Source organism: Copidosoma floridanum, unplaced genomic scaffold (assembly GCF_036245765.1).
Source record: "Copidosoma floridanum isolate Cflo_tuat_1 unplaced genomic scaffold, Cflo_Japanese_pri ptg000013l, whole genome shotgun sequence".
In the NCBI taxonomy this organism is placed as follows: Eukaryota; Metazoa; Arthropoda; class Insecta; order Hymenoptera; family Encyrtidae; genus Copidosoma; species Copidosoma floridanum.
This window is the reverse complement of record NW_028321890.1, coordinates 36,469,617-36,487,743: the sequence shown is the minus strand read 5'-3', so window position 1 is coordinate 36,487,743 and position 18,127 is coordinate 36,469,617. Positions and strand designations below refer to the sequence as shown.

The window sequence follows — 18,127 nt, the reverse complement described above, 5'->3', positions numbered from 1 at the left end:
TTTCAAGTTCAACGCACTTTTGCAATTGTGTCACTAGGTAATTATGCCGCCGTGCGACCGTATACACATGTACACGATATACTTCGATTGCGTTACATATACTTGCGTTTTTATTTCCGTTGAAACGACATTTACGATATTCGGGCTATACAAAGATTTTACTTTGGAGAGGAAGAAAAAACATTAAAAAAAAACAAAAAAGGAAACATATAATGTTCTCGTTTGTTCCGTACCAATAAATAGATAATTTAAACGTCATCCAGGCAAAGTGTCGTTATTTCAACTCCACCCCCCATCGAACAGCAAATTCCGATCCTACGAAGACCACGTGATCAGTCCTTGGCTCGTGAAAACTCTGCAAAATCCGATACACAGTCATGCACGTTTGAGTGCCCCATCGAATGTGATCAACGCGCATAGGTAAGTTGGGAAGAGCATCGAAAAAAAAAAAAAAAAACCGAGGATATATGTATATCGAAACTTGGACGCAACAAAGACGCGCCTCGGAGAAAGAGAGCACATCCGAGCGACGGAGAGCTTGCAAGCACGGCCGGCTATCGGGGGCATTAAGTGTGTCGGCTCGCGACGTGACGTCCGAACCCTGACACAAGCCGCACCGGCGGTATATACCTATAAAAGCATACGCGCAAAATGCCCTCCCCCCCCTCCCCCCAATATATACCTGTATATATATGTGCGCAGAGCACGGAATGAGACCTTGGGTTCGTAACAATGATAATGCGGCCGGCCCGCGGCGCGGGACATATCGCGCCGTACGCTATATACATATATGTGTATACCTATAATATTATACACTTACCTACACTACAACCATTTGTGATGTACATGCGTTATACCTCCACTCTATATGTAGGGAGAAAGACCAAGGAAGACGCGAATGATCGTTTCGGGTGTATTATAATGCGTGTATGTCGCATGTATTTGGTGAATTGGTTTGGCAGCTTTTTCTTTTGCCGGGGGTCATCCGCGCGTATATTATATCGGTACCCCCCAATGGCCGTGCATATCCATAACACGGGGGGCTGGCTCTGTCGACGGTACCTAATATTATTAATTGCCGGTAATAGCGCCCGGACAATGGGAGCTTCATAAACCTATCTCTGTATCTACCCTGATAATGTGTCATATACATATATATATACATATAAATATATATACTTTCATCTCTTCCCTGTACAAGGCCGCGGAGTGCACGTGGCCTGCACTTGTATTACGCGAATCCTGTGGGTTGATGGTCTTTTTTTATTTTTTCAAATATCGCGCTGGTTACGGTGTAAGAGCGCATAGTCTGTACAAAAATCAGCCCCGCATCTTTATTGTACAGGAGTTGCAATAGGGGAGAAAAATTCATTTCAGCGGATAACCGAGAAAAGTTTTTTTTTTTTTTTTTACGTACACCACCCGATGGGTAAGTAATGTATGCCTCCACCACGACTATATTATTCCTTCGTTGACTACGTATTACCTTATACTCGTATATACTGCGGACGCGGAAGTTTTAATGGAATTCCGCTGACGCGGACCCGGACGTGTATTGTGATTTGGCTCCGAGGGATATATATTGTGAGACTGACTTATGATATACGTGTATGTACGGAAAATCAAAAATGTATGTACCGATGAAAAAAAAAAAAAAAAATGCCTACGTTCATAGGAAAATCGAGAGGAAAGATTTTCGCAGGTAACGATACCGCACCTCCGAGTAAAATCACGTTAGTCAATAGCGGATCGCATGATTTGTTTGTCTCATATTTGTTTCCTCGTTACTCGCACTTTATACTACCGATCGCGCGCTTGACAAGTTTAAAATGAGATTCAAGGTCCGACGCGGAATAATCCGTACCGGGTGTAAATATACACAAGTATCAGAGAGCGAATAGAAAAAAAAAATGATCATCATGATCGTGAGGCATCTCGGAAGATCGATCGAAGGGGAGGAAGGCCAATCGGTCCCCGATACCGATCGCCGATCGGTCCAAGTGGGGAGTCTATATTTATTGCGCGCTCGGGGCGGGCTACTGTCGCCGAAAAGAAAATCAGTCGGTCTCCTCCGCGCGAACCTCCTTCGCTTCATTTGTCTATCCCTTTCTCTCTTTCTCTATCTCCCGCAACCGATCTCGTCTTTTTCGCGAGAAAGCGGAGAAAAACAAGTATCGGTTTAAAAATCTGTTGGCGTCCGAAGCGGGGAAGCGCGAGCCAAAATACAGCGTATCGTCGGGTGACGAGAATATTTGTCTCTCTCTCTGCAGGCAGCTGGTGGCTTTCGCCGAGGACGGCAGTGTAGGTCAGCCCGTTGGTATAGGGTCGGTCGCAAAGTCCATTGAGCGATGGCGAGTAGGGCGTCTTCGGTGGCCTCCTCGAGGGTCGGCGATCCTCTCGCGGACGAGCCCCTGGTGTCCGTAGACTTCGAAGTGTTTGGAAAAGTGCAAGGTGAGTTACGACAAACGTCTTCTCGTGATCGGTGGGCCTTGTGTTTTGGTGGTAGGGTGTCGGGGGTTGGTGTTTTAAAAAAAAATTAAAATCGATTCACGGGCACGGTTATTCATTTGGTTTTTACGCGTCTTTTTTTAAGCCCAAGTTTATCATAAACTTAAAGACGTATAAAGTAAAGTAATCAAAATAGAGCTGTCATAGGAGACTTGTCAGCTTAAACCTGCAGGTAAGAATTCTGCGAACATTAATGTTTGGCTCAACTGACAAGTCTCCTATGTCATCGAAGGCCCTCGAAAACCAAGATTTAAATTTAATAAAAAAATCATGCCATGATTATCAGTGGAATTGCTCGTACGCGATCAGACGTGATTTAACATCGCTATATATATATTATGCTTATGATATAATGCAATGAAAATAAACAAATGTACTTTAAACGGCTCGATTGGATGTATTACCTAACGAGGTGAATATCAACGAAGGGGTGTATATTAAACGCACACGAATGCCACATTTTTCCATGAGTGATCACTACCGGTTAGCCCATCATCAGCAACTAAACCAACTTAACGTCATCTATTATCAGAAAAATTGTCTCAACTCGCACACACGCGCGTCTAATAATAAGCCAATTTAATATTCTGTTCCGCATGAAAAAAAAAAAAAAAAAAAAAATGACGCTTAATATAAGCCACCGTAAGCATGCACCATTTGCCAGTTATCGTCAATTACGTCGTCCCGCGCCGATCCATCAATACACCCCTCCGACACCATAATTAACCACGTACTTTTGCAACAGCATAAGCGTGCCAAGATTCATCACCGCATCTCGCCCCAGTGTGTGTATACAACTCGTCTTCTATACGTGCGATTATATTTTACGGTGACGTCCACGCCATTTCATAACACGTATAGAAAATTTTTGAAAAAAAAAAAAAAAAAAAAAAAAAAAAATGTATCACCGATATCATCGTTCACGCACGTGTTTGCCCGTAGGTTGCTCCTTCACGAAATACGTGCGCGAGCTGTGTCTGAAGCTCGGGATCGTCGGGTGGGTCAAAAACAGCAGAAACGGCACGATCCTCGGGAAGATGCAGGGCCCCCAGGCGGTCGTCGATCAAATGTAAGTATACACAACACCTATACTTTGGTATATTTATAATTCCGTTCACCTGATGCGGCTCTGTCTCATTCACCTTCCGACTTGTGCTTTGTTTCTCGGTGGTTCGTACAATTAAGTATACAACATATAGGCACACGGACAGATTGGCAGACGATTTGCGTTGTGCCCAATTTCGTCCAAATACGTAATAAACATATACGCGCCGCGTCTCGTTTATAAATACGATTCTCGGATTGACACGAGTCTACGTGTATTGCATTACAATAATAGGTGCATTCGACCTCGGTGATTTACCTTTATTTAAAAAAAAAAAAAAAAAAAAAGAAAAAAAAATGTAAAAGTACGCATCTACAGGCATTCTTATGGTTTTCAAAAATTGTAGACGCGCGGTGTGTGCAAGTCTCTGAAAATTCGAGCCTCACAATTTTATCCGGGAAATCTTGGTTAGTCCACGCTCCGAGTATATGTAATGTTAGTTGCCACGTGTGTGAATGCGGAAAATCCCGACTTTATCATTTTGATTGGTGCCTCGCGCCGAATGGAGGCTCATTATCCGGCTTTTAGAAAAGTCAATTAGCCATTACCTCTGATATTACCATTCGCGGCACTTATGTACGATCATCGTGATGTTTCCTGAGATATGGGTGTACACACGCCTCTTGTGTATACCTGTATATTGTCGAATGGGCGCGCGATCGCGATAAGACGAGCGTGCGAGTTATGTATAATAATACAATGGATAATGACGGAGTGGGTGACATTTTCAGGAAAAGATTTCGTATGGATCCAATGAAGCTGACTTTCATTGATTTAACGAGGTACTCTTCCCTATACTTGTGCGGTATTCTTACTGACGAAATATTTAGTCCGAGTGTACCTTTAATGTCGTTCAAGTAACAGATTGACTTTAATAGTTGTGGCTACCATCATGTTTATTACTTATGACTTTAAATCAAATGAACCAAGGATTTAAAAAACATGAGTGTGTGATGTAACGTTAAATTTCTTTTTCTTTTTTTTTTATTATTATTATTATTATTTGGATTTTTAATGTAGGTGCTATTTGCAACGTAGGTGTATATGAGCAACTTTAGTGTTCTTGACTCATTCGTATTAGAGAAGCTACTATGGATGGCACAAAGTTTACGGAAACCAATGAATTATTGGAATGATTATTTATTCAACATTTATTTTATGGATGTTCAATAGTGCACAACAAGTTCAATAGGGCAAACAAAAAAATTATACCCATCGGTCCAATTGTCCTATTTTCCGATAAAAAATGTCACTATTCTACATTAACTATAGACATGACGATTATTTTGACAAAAACAACCATTTGAATTATTCAAAAGATCACTGCCAAGCTGTTTTTCGTTACAAACATACATGATAAAAGCATGTTGAAAGGTGGAAGCGCCCGTATAAAAGTGTATCTATTCAACTCCCCGATGGGTTCACGTGATTAGCCACCGTCCGATATTTGGCACTTGAGCGCACGGAAATCGAAATTCATACGTTTTTAAGTGTTTCATTTTGGCAAGAGCAACGCGTTCTCGCTGATTTATGACCCTCATCACTTATCGCCGGCAAACATTTTTCAACGCTCTTTATGCTAAATACTCTGTATATTATTATTTTTATTGGACGGCAAATTTAATTTAATTAAAAATTTTACATTATTCAAATGTTTCTTCAATCTAAGTATAGCTTATGACAAGGAAGCATTTGTTTGCTCAGGTGCTATTTTTAACATAAATTCACTAATTCTGTAGTTTCGCAGAGCACATTGGGAGGCCCAAAGCGACAAATTATCTCCAAAAAACATTGAGCTAAAACCATTTTTAAGTTTAAGAAACCATTTTTTTTTTTAAAGAAAGAATAATAATAATTTATATCGAAAAATTAAAATAAAGTATTTTTTGATCAAAAAATTAAAAAAAAAATTTCTTTTTTTGTCGAAATCTTAAAGAAGATATTGTATTTTCGTCGCAAGGTAATAAAGATAACGTTTCACGTCAAAGTACAAAATAACGAAGGTTTTTTTAATTTGGAACGTCTTCGGTGTATTAATAAATGTTTTAAAATGAAATAAAATGATAAAAGGAAAAATCCGGCGTTGGTTGGGATCAAACCACTGCGTATAGAATACCGACACGCAGACATTACTCATTCTTGAAATCGTAATCGTTACTTGTACGAACGAACAAATTGTGACGCGTAATGTCACGCGGTGCTTTTTTTTTGGTCATCACATGCTGTAAAATTAATAAAAAATTACATGTTCAAGTCCGTCGGGTACAAAAAATAATTGAATTAAAACTGTCGAGAAAGGAAAAAAAGAAGTCCGAGCAACAGAGGCGCCAGTGGCGTCCGAGGAAAAAAAAAAAGGGAAGAAAGTTCTCGGGCGTGCTGCCCGGGTGGCTGGTCGCATTCTAAAGCTCGCCCATTTAGCACACGGTAATGTATATATATATATACACGCGTGCAAGCTCAGAGTGTGACTTGTACACAAAAGCTCAGCGGACCACGTGCACCTATATGTGTGAGTGTGGTACACGCCAAGCCAAGTGCGAGCGCGCGACCTTCGCAAGCTTCACGCGAACGAGAGGCGGCAGTATATACCTACGGAGCATATATTATATTGAGTCTATATGACAGACGCACATGCAGTTGAGGGTACACGTCGGGAAATTTTGATCATTAATGGAAATTCAAAGTGTTGCGTGCACGAGTAATGTGCCGGCAATCGAGAACGAGGGTATCTGGATACATTATAGTGCTGGCTCTCAAAGAGTCCGAAGGTGAAGGATAAGATTAGGCGTGTGTGAATTCGTACCTACACGAAAAGCTACGAATGAGCTGCAGCTCGAGGGAGTCGAGGTGAGCAGTGGAAGTGTGACGCCGTGCGAGTAAGGGAAAATGATTTTGCTCGAGAAATCGACGGTTCCTTTAATTGGCTGACTCGACTTTGCGGGTGACGGGCGCATTGTATGTACGGCAGTGTACGTGGCGCACTGAGAGAGGGATTTTCCGAAATGCCGGGGACTGTAACTTTCGAGGAGTCAGGTCATGTATATATTATATATTGTATAAACTTTGTTCTTGACGGGAACGCTGATGCCGGCGGGAATTGGAAAAACTTTCGTGGATGATGTGCCCGTGGTGTGTGTGTGTGTGTCTTTAATTTGCAACTTTGGCCCGAACTTGGTGAAAAGCGCATTTTTTTTTGTTTTTTTTTTTTTTTTCGAGTATCGAAGGTATTTTTTAATAGATATAATATTGATTCATTTTTTCTCTTCTGCAGAGTATACCCACTGTGGGTCGATAAATTCTCGATCGGAATGTTACTTTTTTTTTTACTCCTCCAACATATTTCAACTATTTTTCATGGTTGCAAAGATTCAGAATATAACATATTATGTATGTTAAATAATGTGGGTAAAAAATTTTTAAACGAACCTAACTCTACATAGAAATAAAAAACTAAAAGTGGATGATCAAAAAAAAGTTTATGGAAGCTTCGCGTTAAATAATCAACAGTGAATTTATAACTTAAAAACCCAATCCCTGGATTTCGTTGGATCCCATACCCGAAAAATCTAGTCTCGAGTACCCTAAAAAATATAAAAGACGACAGTATAGGTGCATCTCAGATTGTCCATTGTTAATGAAAATGTAGTACGAAAGCTTATAAGAAAAAAAATTCAGTCTCCACAAAAACGTAAGTATTAAGGTACAAACAATAACAACAACATCGTCAAAAATAGTATACCCCGAGTAGAGGTGGTGGAGAACGAGCCATCGCGCAGCTTGCAAACCGATGACAGCTGACGCGCTATCACACAATTTTCCATCAGCAAGAGCATTATAATTATATATATACGTGTAGGAGTAAGTATTTAAATATAAGCGTGTGTATAATATATACGCGTAATAGTATATTTAGTAGATCGTCAGCAATGGCAGGGGCAGCAGGCATGGAGCGAGAAGTAGAAGAAGAAGAAGAAGGAGGAGGAGAAAATGAGTGTCCAACTAACAATCGTCACTCGGCTCGTTATTTTGATGAGTAGCCCACTCTATACGCGCGGCCAGACCTACTGATCTATTTTCTTTGCTCTCCTCCTCCTCCTTTATTACATATATATATATCTTTTGTATTTCGATGGTCAGAGCCTATAATGATATATGTATAACGTGCAGAGAGAGGGAGAGAGCTTTTGCCCTTTGTGTCGTTAACAGCCGTGACCCCATGGCAAGAAGATGTATATATATATATTTACACTTTGCGGTCGGTGAAGGCGAAAACAAAAGATTTGTCAAGGCCACTTTGTTGATTCGCATATAATATTATATCATCTATTTTTTTCTTTTTTGTATTTATTTTATTTTTTATTTTTTTTTTTTTCACACGTAACGGTACATCATCATAGCAAAATCGTACTTGCGCTCATCGAGGGGCCGTGCACTTGGGTATAGAGAATCAGGCAAGATCGGACGTACGAATTAAACAACCTTCGGGGCGAAATGAATTTTCATTGTAGGAGGCAGTGCTTTTCGAAGGGAGGACTCTAATCCATATATGAATAGGTGCACTGAAGTAAAAAAGTTGTAATTTTTACCGCGTGACAACGGTAAATTACAAACTCCGTAATTTGAAAAGTACAATTTTTTCTCCCCCTTTATTTTCGGGATCATATCGTGTACAAATTCTTGTGTTTTCACGGTAAGTTTCACGGTAAGCATTACCGTACATGGTTATTTACTCAATGGTATATATATACAGTGGGGCACGTAATACATAAAATATACACCCAGCTGCATGCATGGCAGTTACATGTATATAGGTACCTGCAACGAGAGAGCGCGGAAGTGATTAATTAGAAGGGCATCCTTGGTGCACATCCGCGCGGGCGCGCGTGTGTGTGTGTGTGTACACCGCGGCGAACAATACGAGCAGCACGAATTTTTCCGGGCTCTTCCCCCCGAAAGGGAAATCAACGGCAATCACGTGATGGCCACCTTGAGGTGCAATATATTTCAGTCTTGTAGGGCCGCATTGATGTATAGTAACGTAAATTATATGCTTAAAAGCAGAGCAATTAATATATTGTGTATACATATTATATACGTATACGCACGCAAATTACACCGAAAGCGCAAAAACTTTTTGATTGATGTATCATATGTATGATTTACGCTTGTCGTTTTCATTTGGGTTGTAGCGTTAAAATAAGCCTGCAAAAATAATTATACACAGCTCGGACTTTAATCGAACAATTGCAACGAGGAGGTTGTTTTTTTTTTTTTTTTTTTTTTTTCAATTTCATATACGAAACTGTCAAATGAACACAGTTGACGATTAACGCGTCGATTCGATTATTTATGTCAAGTAATCGTTTGAGTAGGTTTACTTACGATGCACCTTAATTTTAAACAACATAAGATTGAAAAAATAAAAACTAATATTTAATTATAATTGCAGTAAAACACTCATCGATAAGAGCCAATAAACGATCCTGATGGATCCGAATGAAAAAAATGGTGGAATTCAAGGGGCAACCCCAGCTATACATATTATAATAGACTAATTTGCAAGAACACGCGCGTGTATACTTTAAAAAGTGCACCTATATATACATATATATATATATTCAAGCAGGTGTTGTAAAAATACTCCGATCGTGTAGAGCCGATCTCTCCCTCTCTCTGCGTTGCCTATAATTATAATGTCGTTGTAGGGGGTAGGAGGAGCGATCAAGTGTATAGGTGCCTCTGCAAGCTTTCTCGCCAGCTGCATCGTTACAAGCTCGACGTATAAAATTTCGGTCCCTCAAGCCCGATATCCACTATACCCAAGACCAATAGCAACAATATATATATATATTTTTTTGCATCCTATAAACTGCACAAGCACGTGTAGTAGGTGTATATAATGTATATATATCCTTGGATGGCCGGGGGGGGCAAGCTGTGGCCGATGTATATTTTACACCGCTGATGGGCGTAAATAACGGCTTGTCGGGGCGCGTGCTACTTTGCTAAAGTTGAACAATGCCCCTCTATTTTTCTCTCCAGGGCGCGTCGTTAGTTTTTACCCTGGTAAATAAAGTTGCGCTCGAGATATCGAGCAACACGTATCCTTCTATGTACCAAGTTTTTTTTTTTTAATTTTTTTTTTTCCCTTATCGCGCTCATCGTCACGTGTCCGCGTGCTTTTTGACCCAATTGATCCTTTCCATGGATGTTGTTACTATGGGTACATGTTTGTTGAACAATGTAATATATGATGCAAAAAGATGAAATGCTTTTATACGTATACTAAAAATCTCTTTGTTTACTCGTTTCAGGGCGGAGTGGTTGTCGACCAAGGGCAGTCCCGACAGCGAAATACACCACACCGAGTTCAGAGATCTGTGCTGCGTGACGAAACGGGGATACAAGGGCTTCGAGGTTCGCTTTTAAGAGAGGATTTTTTTTTTTTTTTTTTTATTTTTTCGCGTGACAAAATATAATATTATGATAGCCGATGCGTTGTACATACATGTATTAAATAATTTGTTTGTATATTGTTGGTGTACGTGAAAGTGTATTGTTAGGTCGAAATTCTTATGAAATATAGATTTACAAGCAGGGAATTTTAACGGGAGGTAGAGTTGGCGCGACGCACTTTTTGTTCACGTCGTGAAAAATCACTTGTTAAAAAGTAGGCGACACAAAGTTATACCAATTTTAATATGAAAAAAAAAAAAAAAATTAATATCAAAATCAAAATTTTTTAACTCACCAGAGCTTCAATTGAGACTTTTGAAGGCGTTTACCACATTTTTTTTCATATTATTCCATTGAGTTAACAGATTTCAAATTTAGACGTGTATAAATATATGTGCGTTGTGACCGATGTATTAATTGCGTATACGTACTCAAACATCTGTTAATATATGGTCACAGTGGTACAGTTATAAATATATAGATACTTTCAAGTTGTATAAAATGTCTGACATGTGAAATAGGCGAACGAATGTTTTAGAAGTAATTGTATTTTAAACTATAGGTAGACGATATTAAAATTACGATTACTAATTATACGATAATATACAAATATGTAGTTAACAGAACCGAGTGTGATTAGCGTACGAAAGATTTTAATTTATTTGGAACGTAGATATACTTATGTAATATTATGATGTCTCTGAACAGGAGAAACTGAGATTTGATATTATTATTAATGGAGTCGCGATTGATTTATACAAAATAAAATGGTACAAAAATCAAACTGCGTCCCGTTACTTTTCCTCTTTGTTTTTGTAAACTATTAGTTTTAGTTCATTTGAGAAGCAGGAATCACAGTACCAATCATAATTTATTGCGACAGAGAAAAAAAATGTACGAAAACATTACATTTCTTATTCATCGTTTCGTGAAAAATTAATTTTTAATTTAAAATAACAAACATTAAATAAAAATAATGAAATACATTTGCACGCATTAGACTGTTTAGTTTTAATTTTTGATCAACTATTTGATTAAATACTTTTATTTACAAGTGCTGTGATTGATGATAAAATACAAATTTAAATATAAATGATAATAAAATATACGATACTTACTTGTGCTACTGCAATCCGAACGAGCGACTTTATTCTGCAGCTAAGTCTTCATGACAAATCGTAAGTACCTGTACCTTTACTGTTTCATTTGAGATACTCTGACATACCTCTAAGGAAACAAAACTACAATTGTCTCCCTATCTACACACCTCCGTTAAGGGGAAAAAAAAGATGAACCATTAATTTCTGGCAACGAGCGTATATATTCAACAGATAATATCAACAATAAAAAAAAACGAATTTTTTCAATTCTCATTCTGTGGCGATTCGTCAACTTCGTAAATAAACGTTGCATCGAGCATCGATTGAGCTACGCGGTATTGATTGTGAGTTTCGGGAAGATTCCTGACTACTTTTTGTATCAGCTGTATTGTGTCCTCGTTAGAGCAGTTTGTAAAAACTACGTTCTGCGAATTCTGTTGTAAGAATTACATTTTTTTTAATCATCAATTGTTTATATAAAGGCTATATGAGCAATTTTCCTACTCACCGATGAAAGACACTGTAAGTATGACAAGAGCATCGGGCTTATCCTCGATATTTCTTCGAGCATGTCAGGCGATCTTGATAAATAAGCCATCATTCGGCCACCTGCTATTGGAAGAAGATCTTCGGCTGCAGAAGACAATAAAAAATTGAAACTAAAAATCTAGAGGGTTAAAATAGTAAAAATAAGCAATTGTGACGTTACCTAATTTCTCCAAATTGTTGACAGCCATTACGATCTGAAATAGAATATTCAAATTTATTTACGTAAAAATTATTTATTTTCAATCATTTACATGATATACAAGCAAGACTGATGTTAGAACAAAAAGAACGAATTTTTAATGGGGACTACATATTTTAAGAGGTGCGCGTTGATACTACAAAAAATAATAATTTTAAAAGAAATTTAACTAAAGGAACCGTCTTTTTCACGTAAATACATAAATTTGATGATAATATTATAATACAGTCACAAGTGTAGTACAACGTAAATAATTAAACTGATGGCTAAAAGATTTAAATAAAAAGTTACAGTGAGTTGGAATAGTTGTTCAAACAGTACATAAATGTGGCCAACGATGAATTAAAATTAATCGAGATTGTATACATATAAAATTGAACTTACTTCTTCAGCTATTCGATCGAATCCATTCACATACATTTGACAAACTTGGTGGATCCTCAATTCGTCGCTACTGATTTTCCAAGACAACGCTAAATTCTGGCATTTACTCATCCAGTGTACAGCTTTATCGGAGCTGAGACTATTTACCTCTTTAGTTTCTTGATGGATAAACTCCATTGAGGCCGTAATAACGCGACATAAAAATTCTACTCGACAATTATCTCTTCTGTCATCTTGATACCAAGGTATATCGGCATTCATAGATATGTCTTGAAAAAAGTATTGATTGATCTAACGAAAACATAAATAAACAAAATAATGATTCTTCTCAACTTTACGCGTTATGATGGCTGTAACAAGTGAATTAATTACCGATGAATCAAATAAATTATTCAATGGTTTCTGTACTTTCAAATTAAAGTGAGCTATCATGTGAAGCACACTCGCTAATTGGAAATGTAAAATGATTAAATCATACGATGCTGGGGACTGGGTGACTGCCAAAAGTGCAAAAGGCAACGGTCCATTGGAGTGACCTTCCCACAATTCTTCCGATTTAATGAAGGAACAATTTTCATCTTCCAACGCCTCGGCCTAGGCACAAAATCAATGCATTCGCAGAAAAGACGATTACCATACGTTGAAAAAAAACGTACGTACCTCTAAAAAGAAATCTAAAAATGTGACACAGTGCTTCAAGAATGAGGTCAATTGGACATCCGAAAGCCCCACGTCTTGCATGCACAGCCGCTCTTTTGGAAGTTTTCCCGATTTGTTGATTAGCTTTCCAGCGCTTTCCATTCTCTTTTTTAAATGAAGAGTCCAGAGAAGACAACAAACTCCATGGCGTATGCGCTTGGACGGGATTTGACGTAATACTGTGAGAGCAGCTTCTAAAGCATCTAGGCGTTGGATATCTTTGCTCCAGCTCATAACGAACTCCCAGGACAAATTTGCGAGTAAGACGCTACTCGTTAGACTATACGAAAAATTCCGCTTGAGCAGTGCCACTTTTTCTGTAAATTATTGTTTTTTTTTTTTTTTTTTTTTTTTTTTAGAAAAAAATTTGCGTTGATAACGAATTTCCTGAAATCATTGAGCTTACCTAATACAGTTGCGACAGCACTTTGATCGGTCTTTGCTTCAGTGCCAACTTCGATTGAAACCGCAAGCACAGCTTTGGTATCTTGTATCGATTCCACGGCTTTGGCTTCAATTAAGGACTGAGCTTTGGAGGAATCTGTTGATAGTTGCAATTGATCGAACTCTATGTCAGTCGTGTCTATCAATCGTGCAGGGTCAACACCCGACGAGCTAAGCCACTTTGCTACTATTTCCGATACGAAGCCTAAAAAACGTCGTTTATTTTTTCGCGAACGTTCAGAGTTATGAAATTAATTTTTTGTGTATTTACCTTTCCCTTTGGAAAGAATAAGACCCAACGAAATAGGCGTCGACTCATACGGTAAAGCGTAAAATTTCGTAGTGTCATCCAATTTTGGTGGATTGCTAAAAAAATGAATATTCATGTAATGCTTGAAACTTATTCGGTATATCCGTGAATTACCTCACTATCGCATTCAATATGCTTATATCTTCCAAGTTACCGATCAGCAAAGAGAATTGACAAGCATCTCGGCTCACGTTTTCCCAATCGCTTATGTTACCGATTGTTTCTTCCTCGGGTGACGAATTGTCGTCTTTTTCTTTGCCCTCTTTCATTGACCCCGACTTATTGCCATTTTTGTCATCTTCTTTGTCGTTTCCATTATCATCTTTGAAACTGGCAACTAATCGATCTTTATTCCTTTGGACGTTGACTGACACTGCTCTGCACGCCATTGCAGCAGTCAATGCATTAAACGGATACTCTGAATGAATGAGGATATTTTGGACATCTTTCCACCAGGTAGAGACTTCGTTGTAACTCGCATATATTTCTTCAGTATCTGCATGTTTACAACACAAGTTTAAGAAAAAAATTACTCTTATAAAGTTGCAATATTTGTACTTGTTAAAAAATACTTACCTGTCAAAGAACAAATGGCGTTGAGAAGTTTTGTGAAATTTATCATTTCAATTTCCAGAGGTGCTCCCGTTTTTTTAGTTAACCAATAGTGAAGAGCAAACTGCATCAATACTGATGGTTTTATATCACTATTTAGGGCATAATTTTGCCATTTTGATATCGGATCGTTCGAGTACATCCATCCTTGGAATATTAATTTTGCTAAAAATATTAATTCGAGATAAGATACAAACTGTTGGTTCAGTGTTTCTCACGGCATACTTACAAATTTGACAAATTTTATCGTGGCTGGTATCTTTTTGCAATCCTAAGAAACCTGTTGAGCCAAATTCAAAACAAGCCAAAAAATCTAGAAACGTTCTGCCCTCTTCCTTAAATTTGACTTTAGTTTGAACTTTCGAACTTGCGTTTTTCATGTTTTCTAATTTTTTTGATAATTTCAATATCCTGGTTATTTCCCTTTCAGATGTGAATAATATGGAAGATAACTGTTTTCCATCAGGCACAGTGTCCGAGGCAACAGTGTTGTACTCAGGGGGTTGATCGTACTGAGATCTCAAGTACTTATAAAACTTTGTTACGCTTTTAAGCTGACTTAACGTCAAATTCAAAGCTTTTGTTTCTGGCTCCAAATCACCCTCTTCTTTTTAAGAAAATTGTACAAAATCGTCAGATTTATTGTTCGTTTATTTATAATTAAAATGATGAACAGATAATTATTTTTAAAAAAATGAATAAATAAATAAATAGAAAGAAACAAAAGTAAGAAAAAATAATGTATAAATAATATACTTACTTTGTAATTCAATCTGTTTGGTAAAACAATTAATGGCAGAAAGAAGGGCATCAGGTGTCACATGCTTATTTGTCATAAGCATATCTATGGTTTGGAATCGAACTTCGTTAGTCTTTAAATCTAGACAAATATTAGTGACTTCGTTTATCAATTTTTCACTGTCAAAATTTTCTTCTCTCAAAAATTTTTTCAGTTTTTTATGCAAGTGCATGTCTCGAGCTCTATTGCTATTCTGATTGCTTAGTGCAAAATGAAATGGAACAGTGATTTCTCTGATTTCTCCTAGTGGATCGATAAAAACACAAGGATGCTGAGCTTGATTAGAAGAAGTGATTGCTGAATCATTTAACCCGCATAAGCCATAATTTATGTAAAGAAGCCTGATGGCGCAATATTTTAATTATTGTGAGAATGTTTCTTAATTTCATTAAAAAAAAAAAAAAAAAAAAAAAACTTTTTACCTTCCATTTTTACTGGCAGAAAATGTAGTTATTTTCGTTCCATACTGTACACTCCATATATCAATGACACCTTTTTTTGGAGCATAAATTGCTAAAAATAAAGCCCTGCGTCGTCTCTGACAGTTACTGGAGCCACTTTTGCTGTAATGATCTTTTAAAGTTGATCTGAGCTTCTCTTCTTTAGCTACTATCCAGCCACACTGAGCATCCCTATAACCTTTCCACATTCTAATTGCAATTCCTTGTTTATTGTCTAGTAAAATTACTCTACCCATGGCATCACAAACAACAGATAACAACTTATTAGGACTAACTAGTATACAATCACCTTCCCTCAAAACGTCACTAATACCAAATCGACAAGTCATGGATTCTGGAGGCTCAGTCACAACACTTTTTGTTTTTTCTGGAGTAGGAGGATTTTTTGAGTTTTTAAACCACCTATATAATATGAATGTTAACACACAAGATAAATGAAAATAGTTTATTTGAACCCATTCATTTTTCTAACGAAACACTTACGGAACGGCAGCTCCAATGGCATTAGCTACTTTGTTAGCCATTGCAATAGCAACATCTGATAAAACTGGAGTAGAGCCTCCTTCCAAGGCATAGTGAAAACCTACAAATGGTCTTTTACCTGTGGCCATAACTAAGTTGTGTTGTGGTGCACTTGACCTATAACTTGCATTGTAACCCCCGCATATCGATGCTGTCATCAAATGATCAAACGTATTCACAGAAGTTGAACCAATCACTTCACAATCATTGACAAAATCTTGGTTTTTAAAAGTCCACTTTTTACAAGCTAAATTTGATGCTGGAGACTTGTCGTTACAGTTAGCCTTGACTGGAGTTAATTAAAAATCAAATTAATTGATTATTTATGAGATATTTTCATCAAATTTTTGTTACCTACCTCGAGCTAAGTGATTTCTGTAGGCCCTTAGAGTTGAAAACAAAGAAAATCCTGGTAAAATACACACAACAGTATTATACAGTACATAAAAATCTTCCAAAGTTCCAGCATCGCCTTTATATCTTGCTGTACAATGTGACTGACATTTAATGTTGATAACACTTTCATTATGTAACTGTTCCTCCAACAACAACCCTCCAGTCTTTGAAATTAAAATAATAACATGAAAAATTAAATATTATTGCTGCGAAATTTGAAAAGTACTGCTGTGTAACTTACTTCTGTAAAAAATTTAATAAATCCAGTATTCAACCCTACAGCTACACAGGTCCAGTCGACACCAGCACTGGATTTCCCATGAGAAATGAGTGGAAGAGTTATCACAGACGTTATCCATTCGCTGAGCAAAAATTTCAATTTTGTGTAAATAGAATGACATAAATAACGAAAAAAAGTATAACAAAATTTTTGTTTACTTTTGTTCAGTTGTTACATCACCGTCCCAAACAACGTAAAACTTGTTTTTTAATTCACTACTTTCTCGTGAATCCCATTTAGCTGAGAAGAAAATAAGATAAATATGTTACATTATTATCATTGTTTGTATACAGTGTATGGTATTGTACTGTAGGTATTTAAAAAAACTTTTTTTTTTCCTTTCAGATTAAAAAAAGCAAAGGTCACTCACAAGCTAGTATGATTAAATGTGTGTTCCAAGCAATAGCTAAAATATCTCCAGCTGGAGATAGTGAGACGAAGCAATTCTGCAGTGGCAATTCATTGGCAGGTATATGTTCAACTAGAATGAAAAAACTCCTTTAGATTACGTACAGGTAAAAACAACTATTCGTTGATTAGAGGGTGGATGAAGAAAAACAATGGAAAAAGAACTGTAGACAATATGCACGCACATTTGTGAACAACATTGCCCAGAAGACGAGCCCTGACGTCGCTGGGATCCACCAGGTTAGCGATCCCTTTAATTTGACACGACATGGCTCATAACTGGCCTTTTCCCTATGTTTCTCTTATACAATACAATTAAAGCACGGTATATGATTGTTGCCGACACAGGAAAGTCGAAGGATATACATAAACACAAAACTGTCAAAGCAGAGCTGTCGTCCGCCAACAACAGATGATGACGCTCGACTCCGAAAACAATGTCGACTGATATTTTTTTCTCAAGTAGTACAACGGAGTTTAGCCGTTGGTCGATATTTTTGGAATAGCTAGTACTTGCCTCATCTGAGCGCTCAAAACGAATTTCAGACGCGGTTGGAACTTTTTGTGGTGATTAATGAAAACAAGATTTACTTTACGGACACTTTTGAAGTTTATATAAATATATCTATGATTCGAGGTGACAATCATGTCAAAAATTATGTTATTGTCGGATTTTTTTTTTTTTTTTAATTACATTGTGAAAGGGCTGAAATTAAGTTTATAAATCTATAGTTACTCAATGAAGCACTCGTTACTACAACTTTTTTCTAAAAACAATGTAAAACCAATTTACCGCTTATTGACAAATGAGTGGTTTCTATCAGCTTGTAGTAGTATTTCGAGAATTTTGAATCATTTTTCGACTGTTATTTTATAAGTAATACTATAGTTCATC

At 37.3% G+C, this 18,127-nt stretch overlaps 2 protein-coding genes across 4 annotated transcripts; one reads left to right on the top strand and one right to left on the bottom strand.

Annotated features, from left to right (window-relative positions):
• The first annotated feature begins 2,194 nt into the window (after positions 1 to 2,194).
• LOC106646915 (acylphosphatase-2) lies at positions 2,195 to 10,068 on the top strand. 2 transcript variants are annotated; one of them, XM_014363132.2, is made up of 3 exons: positions 2,195 to 2,451; positions 3,451 to 3,577; positions 9,928 to 10,068. In XM_014363132.2, the coding sequence occupies exons 1-3, from the start codon at positions 2,349 to 2,351 to the stop codon at positions 10,040 to 10,042; spliced, it is 345 nt and encodes a 114-aa protein (XP_014218618.1). In that variant the 5' UTR covers positions 2,195 to 2,348; the 3' UTR covers positions 10,043 to 10,068. The 2 variants fall into 2 exon arrangements, with proteins under 2 accessions (XP_014218618.1, XP_089447538.1); XM_089591412.1 differs by having other exon boundaries at positions 3,439 to 3,577.
• Positions 10,069 to 11,352: 1,284 nt separating this feature from the next.
• Positions 11,353 to 17,655, bottom strand: Rab3-GAP (Rab3 GTPase activating protein). 2 transcript variants are annotated; one of them, XM_014362937.2, is made up of 20 exons: positions 17,418 to 17,655; positions 17,195 to 17,305; positions 16,983 to 17,064; positions 16,786 to 16,906; positions 16,507 to 16,708; positions 16,110 to 16,437; positions 15,916 to 16,028; positions 15,588 to 15,804; positions 15,127 to 15,506; positions 14,596 to 14,973; positions 14,331 to 14,531; positions 13,869 to 14,250; positions 13,716 to 13,810; positions 13,407 to 13,649; positions 12,962 to 13,317; positions 12,674 to 12,895; positions 12,302 to 12,592; positions 11,879 to 11,912; positions 11,678 to 11,802; positions 11,353 to 11,603 (listed from the first exon to the last, which is right to left on the bottom strand). In XM_014362937.2, exons 1-20 carry the CDS (start codon positions 17,500 to 17,502, stop codon positions 11,433 to 11,435), a joined length of 4,137 nt encoding a protein of 1,378 aa, XP_014218423.2. In that variant the 5' UTR covers positions 17,503 to 17,655; the 3' UTR covers positions 11,353 to 11,432. The 2 variants fall into 2 exon arrangements, with proteins under 2 accessions (XP_014218423.2, XP_014218422.2); XM_014362936.2 differs by having other exon boundaries at positions 15,588 to 16,028.
• Positions 17,656 to 18,127: the final 472 nt, after the last annotated feature.